Source organism: Gopherus flavomarginatus, chromosome 3 (assembly GCF_025201925.1).
Source record: "Gopherus flavomarginatus isolate rGopFla2 chromosome 3, rGopFla2.mat.asm, whole genome shotgun sequence".
In the NCBI taxonomy this organism is placed as follows: domain Eukaryota; kingdom Metazoa; phylum Chordata; order Testudines; family Testudinidae; genus Gopherus; species Gopherus flavomarginatus.
The window spans coordinates 46,961,770-46,975,719 of record NC_066619.1 but is presented as its reverse complement, the minus strand read 5'-3'; the positions used below and the strand labels follow the sequence as shown (position 1 = coordinate 46,975,719).

At 43.9% G+C, this 13,950-nt stretch overlaps 1 protein-coding gene across 1 annotated transcript; it reads right to left on the bottom strand.

The window, feature by feature from the left end:
- Positions 1-5,374: 5,374 nt before the first annotated feature.
- Positions 5,375-13,170, bottom strand: OTP (orthopedia homeobox). Its single transcript, XM_050942922.1, has 3 exons — positions 13,134-13,170; positions 11,975-12,384; positions 5,375-5,905 (listed from the first exon to the last, which is right to left on the bottom strand). Exons 1-3 carry the CDS (start codon positions 13,168-13,170, stop codon positions 5,375-5,377), a joined length of 978 nt encoding a protein of 325 aa, XP_050798879.1.
- Between the last annotated feature and the right edge of the window lie 780 nt (positions 13,171-13,950).

The following is a 13,950-nucleotide window of genomic DNA, read 5'->3' as shown; positions in this document are numbered from 1 at the left end:
TGCAGTCAATGGTTTTCTCTGTGGGTTTTCTGGTATGTGCATTTGACCAATTAGCATTTGGACCCTGGATTTTATCTATATTACGGGCTGGCTACACACAAACATGCAGCAAAATATCTAAACTATAATCCATGTTATTTCCGTGTAAGTCTGTGTATCAACATTCTTATTTCAGAATAAAATTGGCTCGATGTGGTCATTTTAGGAAACTGGATTGGTGAAAGGGGTGTAAGTTTGTGAGCAGACCTTCCCTTGAGTCCCCATCCAGCAACCACTTACGTAGATCAATGGGACTACTCAAATACTTATAGTTAAGCAGATGTTTCAACATTTGCAGAATCAGGGCCTTCATTTGTTCTCTTTTTGTATATTTCAAATGTAATTTCATCATAGTTGTTGAACAGATCAAGAGAGATCTGTGACATTGCAAAGGTATAGCTTATTGAGATTTCTCTTTCTATTCCTTTTACAATATTGTATGTGTTTTACATTTTTCATGTTTATGACACATTAGACAACAAAGAGGTTTTTGTTTTTCCTATCTTTATTTTTTTTTTCAAAAATGCTGAGATGCTAAATCGGTCACATTTGCTGTACTGACAGATCTGAGCTGATCTGAGTTAATGCCAAACAGGAGGTGGTCCCCTTTATGTCAGTACTTACTTTTTTAAAACTGGATCTTAATTCCTGCATTGGAAATGAAGATGGGTTAGCTATTAGCCCTCATATTAATAATTTAGAAAATACATGCCCAATCACTTGTGTTCTTTCAATTCCCACTGAACATAGCTGCAACCTGCATTATGAGTTAGGGCGAACTGGTATATTTCAGATGAGATGTTTGTGCTGAATTATTAGGGTAGTCTGTGTTACAAAATTACTAATAAACATTGCTTCTGGCTCAATTTAGCCTGAACTCAGTGAACCTAGCCAATGGTGACAAATAAAAAACTCAGAAATACCCTATGAATGAATCTAACTAATCAAGAAACCCTGTAGGAAGTAGATGCCAGGATTAATGAGCCAGTGGTTTCACCGTGCCATGCTGTTATTTCTTCACATAAATGCCCTCAGATGAGATTACCTTTGTCATGAAAAGGAGAAGAGGAAGGTTACATACTTTCAGCTGACAGGTTAACTGCCATACCTCCATTACTGTAAGATACATTTTCATGTTCTGAGTTTTTTATTCTGAAAATGAAAATTTAAAGTCCACAACACAAATTGAAACACATTTTCTTTTCCAGGAGCAGGGATCATTGCTGCTAGTGCAATAATATAGTTTGTACTGCATGTTACCAGATACTGTAACTTGCCCAAACTTCCTCAACTGTTAATTATCGCTCAGTAGATACAATCTCCAGTAGAGCCAGTTCTGCCTTCCAGTTGGGTTTGAGGGGTGGAAGATAGTGTCAAAGCATTTAATCAAAAAAGTGAATGAAAGATTCAGCTGCATTAACAGTAAGTATATAATTACCTTAGACATTAGATGTGCTGTTATATATAAAGGGAAGTAAACCTGCTTAGATGTACCCTAGTATGGAAATGAATCCATATCTGAATCTGCTAAGAGCCTTGGTGGATGACTGACTGATCAAAGCTAAATCACATTTATGGTGGGCAAATAGTGTGTACTATCCCCAATATGCTGTATTAGCTACTTAGTATATAATAGACTAATTATTATTCATCATAAATGTATAGAATTCAGTCACTTTTCTGATCATTTTATTCAGTAGTGCTGGAAGAATTTTTATAGTAGGAGTGCTGAAGGCAGAAACCATGTATTTGAGTTGTTATTGCTACTTCAAGCCAGGTGGTGTGGCAGCACCTCAAGCATCCATAGTTCCAGCACCTATGATTTAATTTGAATGAAGCACAGTTGTTGCTGGTAGTATGTAAAAATGGTCAATGTTATTTAGCTTTTATATTTCAATATCAAGTGTGAGAGATGTCTGGGAATAAAATCACTCACTTGCAGCCTGTAAACTGTATGACTGAAATTTGCACTTCCTTTCTTTTCATACCTGTTAAATATGTAAGCACATCATCTTAAACATTTTATGCTGCAAAGCTTCAGCTAGTGCTGTCTGTATGTATAACTTCAAAAATCTTCAAGACTCATAATATGAAGATCTACTGCAATGGAAACAAATATTATATCAAAATTGGATAAGGACAAAAAGCTTGGGTCATATCCAGAACAACGTTTTCATTAGAATATGAAGAAAACGATTTATATTTCAGAAAGATCATTAAATGGAAGGATCTTTGTAAGACATCTGCCACAGATTTGTAATTTCCCATTGGTATCAAGAGCTGGACCTTTTGGATTGTGTCTTCTCACACCCTCCCTCCAAGCTGGAGAACACATTTTCTCATACCATTAAAAAGCACATATTTTTGGAGATCTTGTATAGAACATTTCTGATTCCTACATCATAAAGCTGTCTTTCTTACAGCAGTATAAAGAAGCTGTAAAATTAACATGCTTGTAAATAACCTTCCATGCACTTTGGAAGAAAGGGCGTGAGGTTCACACGGATCTCCTACATGGACGTTGAGATATGCAGGTGAGAATTAAAGGCCAGAGACTGGTAAGCGCTGGGATGTGGATGAGATTTAAGCAACAACAAAAAGACCAAGTACTCTACTGTGTTGAGCATGCACAACCACCTGCTTTTAATCCAGAAAAAGGCGCCTATGGCGATACTGCCTGAGGCTACTGAGCTCTTATTAAAAAGCATTCTTCGATATCCCCTACGTCTGGATTTTCATGTTGATAAGCCTAATTAATCAGAAATGCCAAGGGCCTGGCCACATCCTGCTCCTACTGTGAGTGGCAAAATTCCCATTGACTGCACTGGAGCAGCACTTTATAATTGAAAAAAAGCCCATTTAAAAGGAGGAGAAAACTCCACCACATCTTGGCGTGTAATCGCTGCCCGGGGGCAGTGGCGCTCTTAGGACATTATGATGTGGGGTGGCCAATGGAGGCCAAGTCTCTTGCGTAAGGCTGGGGGATGCTGTAGGACACCGATGGCGCAGCGTGTTCCATTTGATCAGGTTTACTCCAGGCCCTAGTACCGTATGTGAACGTTGATCACGCGGAAACACGCGAGTAACATGTTGCGCATGTTGTGCCCAGGAAAGCCACCACTCAGATGTGATATCTTAACTGGCTTGACATCTAGGGTAGCAGGATTCTGCCAAAGGGCGCAGGTCCGTTGCCCTGTGTCACCCCAGTAGACTTGCTCCTGCTCTGGAGCGTCAGTAATTTATCCTCTTTTTATTTCTCTTTTAAATTAAATATACATGTGTAATATGCACTTTGGAGCAAGCAAGGACCCTTCTGCGGCTGACTATGCGTTGGGCACTCTCCGGTGTGTAATTAAGCGGTGTGTAATTGATGGGCAGAAGGAAACGATCGTAGTGAATCACATTAAAAAAAATCACTGTATGATGCTTGACAACATCCTGTACTTTTCCTAAATCAAAGTTTGCACAGAAGTAAACGGCGCGGTTTCTCTTCCGTGCGATTAGCCAAGTGCCAGGAGTGCACTCATTTCACGTGTGGCGAGATCTCGCCTCCAATTTCATTTTTCCTCCCTACAACCTTTTCCGGCCGGGGGAGGTGAGCCCGGCCCCCACCGTCCAGCCAGCTCTTCACCCAACCCCAAGACTCCGTGCCCACGTTAGCCGTTTTATTTGGTTGTCGAAACGATTAATCCGTTTTTGTCTGAAAATCAAAGGATGTGGCATGTTCTACCCACAGGCAAACTTCCTGTCTCCGCGAGGGCTGCAGGATTCGCTCCGTGCTTAACTATTTATTCTACTTAACCCTATGTGCCCCCAATACACGTTATCTGAAACGGATCAGTAAGAAAGTGTCTTGCTGTCTGTGCCTGAGACCTGTTAATGTCGTAATTTCGTGCCCTGTCCTATGCACACAGGCATTGGGTTTGTGTGTCCTTGGCTTGCTCACATCTTCCCATCCTAGGCTCTAGAACAGACCGATAGGGCTTTAGCACACCTTGTCGCTTACTTCTCCCGTCTCCCCCCCAACACACACACACACCTCCGCTGTGTTATTTGTAACGTAACTTTCCGTTTCTTGGAGTTGAAATGTCAATTACGCACAAAGAGCAACAAAAATTTATTAATCGTGAAGTATTAAAATTGTAATAAATGAAATAATTCAATGCAAACTTCAAGCAAGCAAATCATTCCCAAAATCACTGAATTTTAAATTAAGGGGGGGTGTCTTTTTTTTCCTGTGGGTTAAGAGACCGTTTATATCTCACACGCCACACCAAAACCCATAATTCTTCATATCACATACTGAAAATGATTTTATTAATCCATTTACATTAACTTGTTATAAACGTGTCCGGAAAAGTCAAATAATATGCTTTATATTAGCTCAAACATTTATTAAGAAACCCAAAATTCAATAAATAAGCACAGACAATAAGTTAAAACAGATCACAAACCGACCAGTATGTAACAAGAATGCTTTATCTACACAAAACATCCTATTTCACATTGTTTGTTCATTCTTCCAAAGAGCATCTGTTCTCCGGGATTGGATTGGACCAGCACATGCAGAAAAGAGCTGATTGTGTTCTCTGTACAAAGTTTGGCAGGGTTGGCGAGAGAGACTGTCCATGTGCACCAGGCCCTTGCCACTGAGCCTGCAGGGCCAGTGGCAACAGCAGAAGATGCAATAGAGACAACAGCAACAAAATAAAAATAAAAAAGGTGACAGGTTTGCAACTAAATCGATCAAGAAATCAAAGATCCAGAAACGGGAAGTGCTTCCCCCCCTCACACTTTTTACAAAAGGAAACATGACTTTGACTTTTGCTCTCACTTATAAACGCTTTATCAAAATGGGTTCAATTTCCTCTTGATTGTTCGCATCACTTCATTAATCTGCCCAGCCCCTCCGACCCCCCAAAGCCAGTGCTGCCCGTTAGGAAACCTTCTGACCAAAAAGCCCTGCAATATTTGTTGTTGGGGTTGATATTGCTGTGCTTTAAAGAAAATGGATCTCTTGGCAAAGCCCAGTAGATGGCTGGGTGGGTGGGGAAGGGAGACAAGGGACAAATTAAAACGAGATCCCAAATGCCCAATGAGTCCTTTCGTGTGGCGCTGTGAAGACCCAAGGCCCTGGTCGTTGGGTCTCCTCCCGGGAACACAGGGCTGGGGGCTGGGGGCGTGTGAGGGGTGGCCCACAAACCAGTCCATTGGTGGCTGATTTCAGATCCTGAGTCGACTCCCTGGTAAGTAAGTCGGGGGGGTGCGGGGGGGGGGGACGCGATCCGCAGGGGGGAGGGCGGCGGCCGGGCGCGGGGGGCAGGCGGCGCTGCCATTAGGTGAAGCTCATGGAGACTGTGTGCTCCAGCGCTTTGCGGCGGAGGGAGGCGATGCTGGTTCCCCGCCACACGTCGCTGCTGTCCGGGGAGCTGCAGAGCTGCGGCGAGCCCGTCACGTTGCTGGGGCCGGGCAGCGAGGCGGGCACCATGCCGGGGAAGGCGGGCTGGTAGAGGTGCGACTGCAGGCCGGCGCCGTTGGAGCCCGCCAGGCTGTTGGACAGGCCCATGGAGTTGGGCGGCGGCCCGGCCGCCAGGCTGCACTGGGACAGCGACTGCGCCATGGCCTGCTGGCGGCCCAGCGCCGGCGGCAGCGGCAGCTGCGACACGCCCGGCATGGCGGCCGCGGCCCAGCGCGTGTCGTTGGCGTGGAAGGAGCACAGGCTGTCGCCCATGGCGGCGGCGGCGGCCGCGGCGGCCGAGGGGAACTGCGGCAGGCCCGGCGTGGGCAGCAGCGTGCCCGGCGCCCGGAACACGTTCGTGGTCTTCTTGCGCTTCTTCCACTTGGCGCGCCGGTTCTGGAACCAGACCTGCCGGACACGTGGGGGGGGGGAGCGAGAAAGGCTGGTTAGGGGCAGGGCCGCGGCCCCGCACAGAGCTGCCCAGGCCCCACGCTGGGCCAGCCGTCCCCGGGACCCCGCCCCAGACACCCCGCCCGGCCGCGATCCCACCGCGCCCACCTGAGCGCTTGAGGCCAGGCGCGGGGCAAGCCCACAGGAAGGCGCTGGCTCATCTGAGAAGGGAAGTGGCAGGAAGGGTTGGGCGAGAGGGTGCAATCAAATCTACAGGTTGTATCTACACTTGTTCTGTGGCGATTATGTATCTAACGTATCGCCTACATATCCATATGGCTGCACAGATGTGGGTAGAATCATAGAAGTGCAGGATGGGAAGGGACCTCAGTAGGTCATCTAGTCCAGACCACTGCACTCAACTCAGGACTAAGTGATAAGTATATATGCAGACATAGGAAATATATCCCAGATAGATACTTCCTTATATACATCATTCCCACATCCCACCCAATATGTGTTAACCACATGCCCATCTGTAGGGTGAATACACACATTTCTATGTGTAGACATACACATGAACGCGGTGTATTTGTATGTACAACCTATACCACATACGCATAAATACTCCCTCTTTCTACTGAAAGTATAAACGGGGGATTTAAAACTTGGAAAAGGACTTCTTTATTTTGACTCCTCAAAGACACAACACGCAATTTGCACCAAGAATAATGGTTTAGTTGTAAGCAAAATAGATCTGATAATATTATACTTTGGAATAGCAAAGTCTGTACCATTGAGTCGCATTCTGGTTTGTGTAGCCATGATAACCTGCATTTGCACCAATAATGGTTGGTGCTTAAGCATTTAAATATCGAATTCCACATGCATATGCCAGATTCAAATAGATCTTTGTTTAATGTTTCTTTGGTAGCGGGGGATCTATTTCCACTTGACCTGAGCGGTATTAGCCCTTAGATCTACTGTTTGCAGAGAATGACAAGAAGCTTGAGCCTGAGGGCCTTATCCCTTTCTCAACAGCCAGGTTCTGCTCATCTGTGGAGTGGAAGTAAATGTATCTTTCCGACGTTGCAAATGAATGGAGGCTAAGTTCAAAGCTTTCTTATACTAGTTGTCAATAAAATTTAATTTTGCTTTGACAAACCCAAGTCTCTTTTGCAATGAGCTATATTTGACTGATTAAATACACTTCAAACTTACTTAGGGGACTTACATTTTACTTCTTAATAATGGCAAAGAGAATCTCTGATCTTTTGGGCTATTTGTCTACAAATGTCAAAATAAAGAAGACGCAATAGAAGTTTCCTATTAGATCGTTGTCTAAACTGTGTTGCCATAGCAATAATCTCTTAACATTTTTAGATACTCGCTTTGATGTGCTAGTTAATCAACTGGGTTTTCATCTCCTTCAGCCCGCTGGTGAACTGATGATATCTGATAGTGATACCTGCGCTTTGCATTTATTCATCTCCATTCAGCCATTTAACCCAGTGTTTTGTTTATTAATCAGGCCAAACCCGGCTGGTTTTACTCACTGGGAGTCAATGGAACGTGATTTGGCCTGATTCAAATGCCCTGGTCTATATTTTGGGGGATTTTACAAATGTTTTATAAAAATCAGAGCCCAGAATGTGACAACTGCTTACCTAGGATCAGCGTCTGTCCTAGATAATTCATTACTTATTGCACAGCTAAAAATCCCTCCCACATGCACTACAGCTGAACTATTCGGAATGGTTTTGGAATATAGGTTTCTATTCCATTGAAATAGCACCGAGGAAATTCTTTTACAGGAAAGCTATTTAGAGCACTAGGTTTACTCCCTCGTCCCTCCTCAGTTCTCGCTCGGCTCCCTTCCCTACCTGACATGGTTTTTATTGTCTGCCTCCCTGGCCTTTATTCCCTTGCATTGTCTCTCCTGGTGTTGTGCTCTGTAGTCACAGCTCCGCTGTAGCCCCACAAGTTGCTGTGTGACTGATTAATAAAGCTGCAGGAATTTATATAATGAAAGGGATCAATGTCTCTGTCCAGGGATTGAGCTGTCTGCAGCCACCTTCACTCATAACGAGGAGAATTTATGTAAAATATGCTGAGCTAAAAAATAAATAAATAAGGAAGGAAGGAAGCATTGGTCCTGTGTTCCTGACCCTGCTTGAGATAGCGTCTGAATTCGTATAAAAGCGTCAATGTGATTGGAACATCATTTTCTTACGTTAACTCCGAATTGTTTCACCACTGACGCTTGGTGGCTGCACCATTAGCAAGCAGCACTCAAACCCGACCTGCGTGCTGTTGTTTGTTGGATTTTTTTAAGAGTCAGATGTTTTTAGTAACCAGATTCTTTGATTCAAAGTGATCATACTGGCGTGAATAGACTGACAGGTTTCATTGCATTGTCAAATGAAAATACTGGGAAATCAGCGAATCCACCTGAATTCCCGATTATTACTACTCTGGACCCTAGAACCTGCTGGAGTTTATCGTTTAATATTATATACTTAGAATGAGAAATATGGTCGGCCATTAACGGAAATGAACAGCTGTTAAGGAACTAAATGTTATATGAATAATCGAAAAATCGTGTTCAATTATGTTTTAGGGTTAATAGTTAAATTGCGGCTACAAAATCTTTTTATGTTTCATGGTTTACTGGTGTTGTAAAGAATCTCCATCAGGTCTGATCGCCTCAGTTCATAGCTATAGTGCATATGCTTTTAAAATGTGAATGTTTCCAGTTGAAAACTAGTGCATGACAGATTAAAACGTGGAGAAAACCTGAGGGAGATTTTGAAAATGCACACATGACAACTCCGGAAATATATTAACCACAGGCACTGGGCAACTCTGGAGTATGTTTAAAATGCAACTAGCCCCTGAAAATTATTAATAGAACAGTGAGAATCTAATGGAGGTTGGAAGCTAAAAATCTACTTTGATATCTGCTGTTACAGTAATATAGACATACTGTAAATGTGTTTTAAAATATATAGTCCGTTTAATTCCCCAGCAATAAATGTGTTAGAAATATAGAGAGAGGAGGAAAGAATATTACATTTTTTGTCAAGAGCCAAACCTTTATGAAGATCTCATTGGAATCTAGCGGATGATTAATGTGAAGATTTGGTAGGAAATCTGGAGAGCTGTATTAAAGCTCAGATCTCAGGTTCATTTCGATCAGCCAGCCGTGAACTCTGGGCCGAATTCATTACACTTTAATAGTGCTGGGAGAGGAAGAAAATGCAATTTCTCATTCCCTTAGAAAACTAGAAAATACTCTCAGCTTGTCCCCTATTAAGATGTGGCAGGTGACAGGACCATTGTGGGGGATACGGTCAATGGAATTACAGCACATTATTTTTGTTCGTATAAAATATTGAAAGGCAAGGCTGCCTGTGCAGAAGTTATTTCACTGATTTGGTTTTTATGTAAATAAAATATCGAAAGTTAATTAATCCATGCTAGAGACTAATGATTATGCTTATTATATTGCATTTGATTGCGTAATTTGCATGATTCTCGCATTGCTGGTTAATAAGCCATTCCAGGTTATAAATAATTCTGAAATTGGTTTCTAATAATGGCATGCTATAAAAAAATGGTTTTATTACACAAGCTTGAAAAGCAGAGCAATATCAGACATGGAACTGGGTTCCCTTCTAAGCACTAGTCCTTTAATAATTATTTAGATGTATAAAATACATTAAATATAGCTCTAAAATGAGGAAAGAGGTAATTTATTCTTGCATTTAAAACACATAAAACACACACAGCCGCCATAAATTAACCGTTCAGATCACTTCTTAGTCAGTGTGGTGCCCCACATACTGTAAGAAATGTGTTAGCAATCTGTTAGCTATAAAGAATAGTATGAAATACTCATATAAGAACATAAACCAATTACTATTTAATTTAAATTTGGTCAAGGAGCAATGATACAGTGAATTGTGAAGTAAATACATTTTACATAAATTATTTTTGCATTACATTACATGTTAATCATTTTGAAGTGTTAATTAAGAAGGTTATGTTGATCTGATTACTTTTTAAACTGCAGAACATTATTGCAAAAAATATTTAAATTGCCACTCTATTAAACTGTTTTTATCAGCAGTCTCATGCTATTATCGTTGGTTCAGGATTATGCTGAGGCCATTAAAACACGTTATCTTTCTTCTGACGTATTTCTTTGATGTGCTTTTGGAAAATAACCATTTCTATTATATATTTTATATTTTACTTCATTTACCACACTCCTAATATTGAAATTGGTGTCATTAACCTTTGGGAAACCCTATAAAGTTTAATCGTCCACGTTTTCTTTTTTCATAAAGGCAGTTGTCCAGTTATATTTTATTTGTGAATCTAATTTCAATTTTAATTTAAACTAATTATTATCGTGTGTCGTTTTATACAATTGTTTTACTTTTTAAAACAAATGTGTGTGCGTTCTGTTACACGAACACAAGCAGTTTCTGATTATTAAACGTTCGTATAGATTTTTAAATATCTTTTGTCTTCTTTTTTTTTTTTTGGCATGAGGACTTGGCTTGCCGTGAGAATTTTTGGGGAGGAACACTGTTAAAGTGAAAATGCGTTCATAGTATCACCAGACCACATATAGTTAAAGTATTTTCAATGTTCATAATTCGTCTAAGAGGCTCACACAAAATTTCCTAGAACAAAAGTTTAGGTTTAAAAGCGTTATTTGTAATAGTCTGTTGTTTTTAGCCCTCTCGACTACTTTTAATTTCTGCCTAAAATGATTTGAATAAACTGTTTGCTGTATGTCAAAATATATATAATAAAATAATGTGAAGACAACCTTCCAGATATACTTAGTTCTACTGCTGTCTTCAGTGATTACTCCGTATTTTAAAGCAAGTATTAAAGAAACTTAAAATGTTATGCTCAGAGAAATCCCTTTTTAACCGACAATTAAAAATATAAAATATTTCTAACATTCGATTAATCTGTATAGAAGAGTTTTTGAGCTATGAAATATTTCAGGCAATCTGGCATAACATTCTAGGGAAAACATTGCCGCAGATTTCAATGGGAGATCTTCAGGACCCTGGACAGCGTACACGACTAAATTAGATTCAGAGTTCAACCAATTCAGTGCTAACAATGATAAAAGAAGCAGGAACATATTAGGAGCATACGCTTATTGTAAACATTTCATGAGACACAAACATGTGAGTAATTGAACAGTCGATGAATCTGCAATCGCTTGCCTAGTGTTCAGTGCTGCTTTCCACTGGAATTCAACATTTCCCCCAAATCCAAGAAAACGCCACTTCGGATTTACATTACACTTCGAAATGATTTTAGTTCGCTGCTAATATTTCACATGCTCATTAGTAAACAGAAGGCTCAACTACAAGTATTAAAAAATAAACCGAAAACTAGTTACAGCAAACACTTGATCTGTCTTTGGTTTTGTTTGTTTTGGGGTCTCTTCCTGATCGATCGATAGATCGTTCGTTCAGAGATCGATTGTAAAGTGTGAGGGTGTTCACTGGAGGTCAATTCACAATCAGGTCAGACAACATCCTATTTTACTATGCAGAACTATGCCACGCACTACACTGATTTTTTTTCTCCCTAACCGGGATTGGCTCAATTATTTGTGCAGAAATATGTAGGCTGTTTAATAGCTGATATTCAACTGTTGCATTCACATTGATGCTGATAATCCCTTTCTTACACCAGATGGGTGTTTAAAAAATTCCTGGCGGCTTCAAATTACATTTTGCTAGGCATATTTTGTAAAAGGCTGGTCACTAAGCGCTGGCTCTGGATGGGTTTATTATTATTTATGTTACGGATTAGGCGGTGATCATTTGAGCTGTCTCTCTAGACTGTATGATCAGGAAATTACAAACCAGCCTGTTCTCTGTTAAGCCCACAAGGGAAAGCCTGAAGGAGGGATGTGTGAACACAAAAGAGAGCTGACGGGCAGGAGCCCTGCGAGGTGTGGTGGCTACAGGTAGCGAGAGGAGGACGCTCGGGGGGTGGGTGACTGAGGGATCCGGGAGGTTTGGGTACCGAAGCAGCTGCTCATACCTGGACCCGGGACTCGGTGAGGCCGATCCTCAGGGCCAGCTCCTCCCTCATGAAGATGTCTGGGTAATGGGTCTTGGCGAAGCTCCTTTCCAGCTCGTTAAGCTGCGCTGGGGTGAAGCGGGTCCGGTGCCGTTTCTGTTTCTGCTGCCCCTGCTGCTGCCCCGTTTGATTGGGGTTCTGCCCGCCCGGCTGCCCCTGCTGCTTGTCGGGGTCTTTGGCGCTGACTGCCAAGGAGGCCGGGTTGGAGCCCACCGTGGTGATGTCCTCCCCGGGCAGGAGGGTGGCCCCTTCCACCGTGTCCGAGTTGGGAGCCATGTCTCCCGGGTGCCCTCCCGGGTCAGAGCCCCCTACGCCCAGCCGGCACTTCACCGCCTCCCGGTGTCCCAGCAGCTCGGCTGCATCTTTCATTCCTGCGGAGGCAAAGCAGCTGCGGTCACTCCCCTGCAGCCAGGTAGGCGGCTTCCGCGCGGCCCCCGCTTGTATCCAGCAGCGCCAGCGGCCGGCGCACCAAGTTTGCTATGGAACGAGCCCCATCCCTGGAGCCCCCGCAGCCCCCCTCGCCCACCCCCACTGCCCTGGGCCGGCTGCCCCGGCCCTAGCACGCCGTCTCACAGACTCAACTTCAGCAGGCAGGAAACTTTCCAACGCTTCCTCCTGCGCCAGTCGCCGGCTCGGGCCGGTCTGTGGGGCCTGACCCGGCGGGGCCCCCCCAGGAACTGGAGGGGAAGTTTAGTGGGTTTATTTTGTTTGCTGGCGCGGCTGACAAGCCCAACCCCCCTCCTCGCAGGTGGCTTCGCCTCCCTGTCAGATCTGGAGCAACTCAATCCGATTTTGTCCCGTTGTAAAGAAAAAATGATAAAAACATCAAAATCACAAAGATTGGGATAATCTGCCCTAAAAGGGGGAGACCTGGGGCGGGAAAGAGACACGAAATGCCCACAGTTGGGACTGGATCTACATATCCCAGAGACTTTTTTTTTTCTAAAAGACGCTGTTAAATCAAATTAAACTTTAATACAGCGCAATTACTTTTAAAGAAATTAGCCCATTTAGAGCGCATTAAGGTAAAACAAGGAACAAATTGTCAATTTCCTGCTCTGGCTTCTTCCTTCGCCGCTGCCGGGGGGCGAGAAAGATGCAGGGGGGGGGGCGAACTCACCAAGTCGGGCGTCCAGGAGGTCGGCGTGAGACAGCATCGCGCACCGCTCCAGGGCGAAGGCTGTTCCCCCCCAAATTTTAGCGGTTTTAAGTTATTTAAAATAGATATAAGATATAGATATATATAGATCGCCTAAATGAAAGAAAATTCGGTGTGTGGTTAAAAAGGGGGTCTCTTGCATTATAATGTCCTTTAGAGAGACGGGGAGGTGCTTAACACTTCAATGAACCCGTGAGCAGCTCGGCGAAGGGACCAATCAGGAGGGCAGGCTGCAAATGTCAGCGAGCCCGACGAGTCCCCACTCCGCCCGCCCGCCCGCCTGCAGCCTCAGCACCAGCAACCCCGCATCCCCCCCGGCTGCAGCGGCAGCAGCAGCAGCAGCAGCAGCCCGGGGCTGTGGGGCTGGGCTTTCTCGCTGGGTCTCCCTCGCTTGCTCGTGTTTCTCCCGCCGCCCGTTTGTAATTCTGTTCCTTCTCCTGGCCAGAGGGACTTTACCACTGCCCCGGCTCAGATCTGCCCCTGTGCAAGGGCCTGAGTTAGTGTCTCGCGGCGCCTTGCAACCCAAACACAATTCAGGGCTTTGCCTAAGGAGCGTGCACGGGCCCGCTCGGGAGCCTGGCTGGCCAGACTCTCCCGGACCAGGGGGGCCTCCCTGTTCGGGGTTGGCTTGTGCTTTGTCTGCTAACTTTCACGCTGCAGCTCGGCTGTGAGTTTCAGTATCTGAGGCGGGTAGTGGGAGAACTCCAGATAATCATTTGCGATCCCGCGTAAATCGCGTATTCCCGCCGTTCTTGAGGGCTGAAAAACAACGAGGAAT

What these genes read in the sequence shown, in the direction of transcription:
- OTP (XM_050942922.1), bottom strand. Translation starts at nt 13,170, where the DNA reads ATGCTGTCTCACGCCGACCTCCTGGACGCCCGACTTG. An exon ending in CCTCCTGGACGCCCGACTTG is followed by an intron (nt 12,385 to 13,133) that starts GTGAGTTCGCCC and finishes TTGCCTCCGCAG; the next exon opens with GAATGAAAGATGCAGCCGAG. An exon ending in TCACCGAGTCCCGGGTCCAG is followed by an intron (nt 5,906 to 11,974) that starts GTATGAGCAGCT and finishes CGTGTCCGGCAG; the next exon opens with GTCTGGTTCCAGAACCGGCG.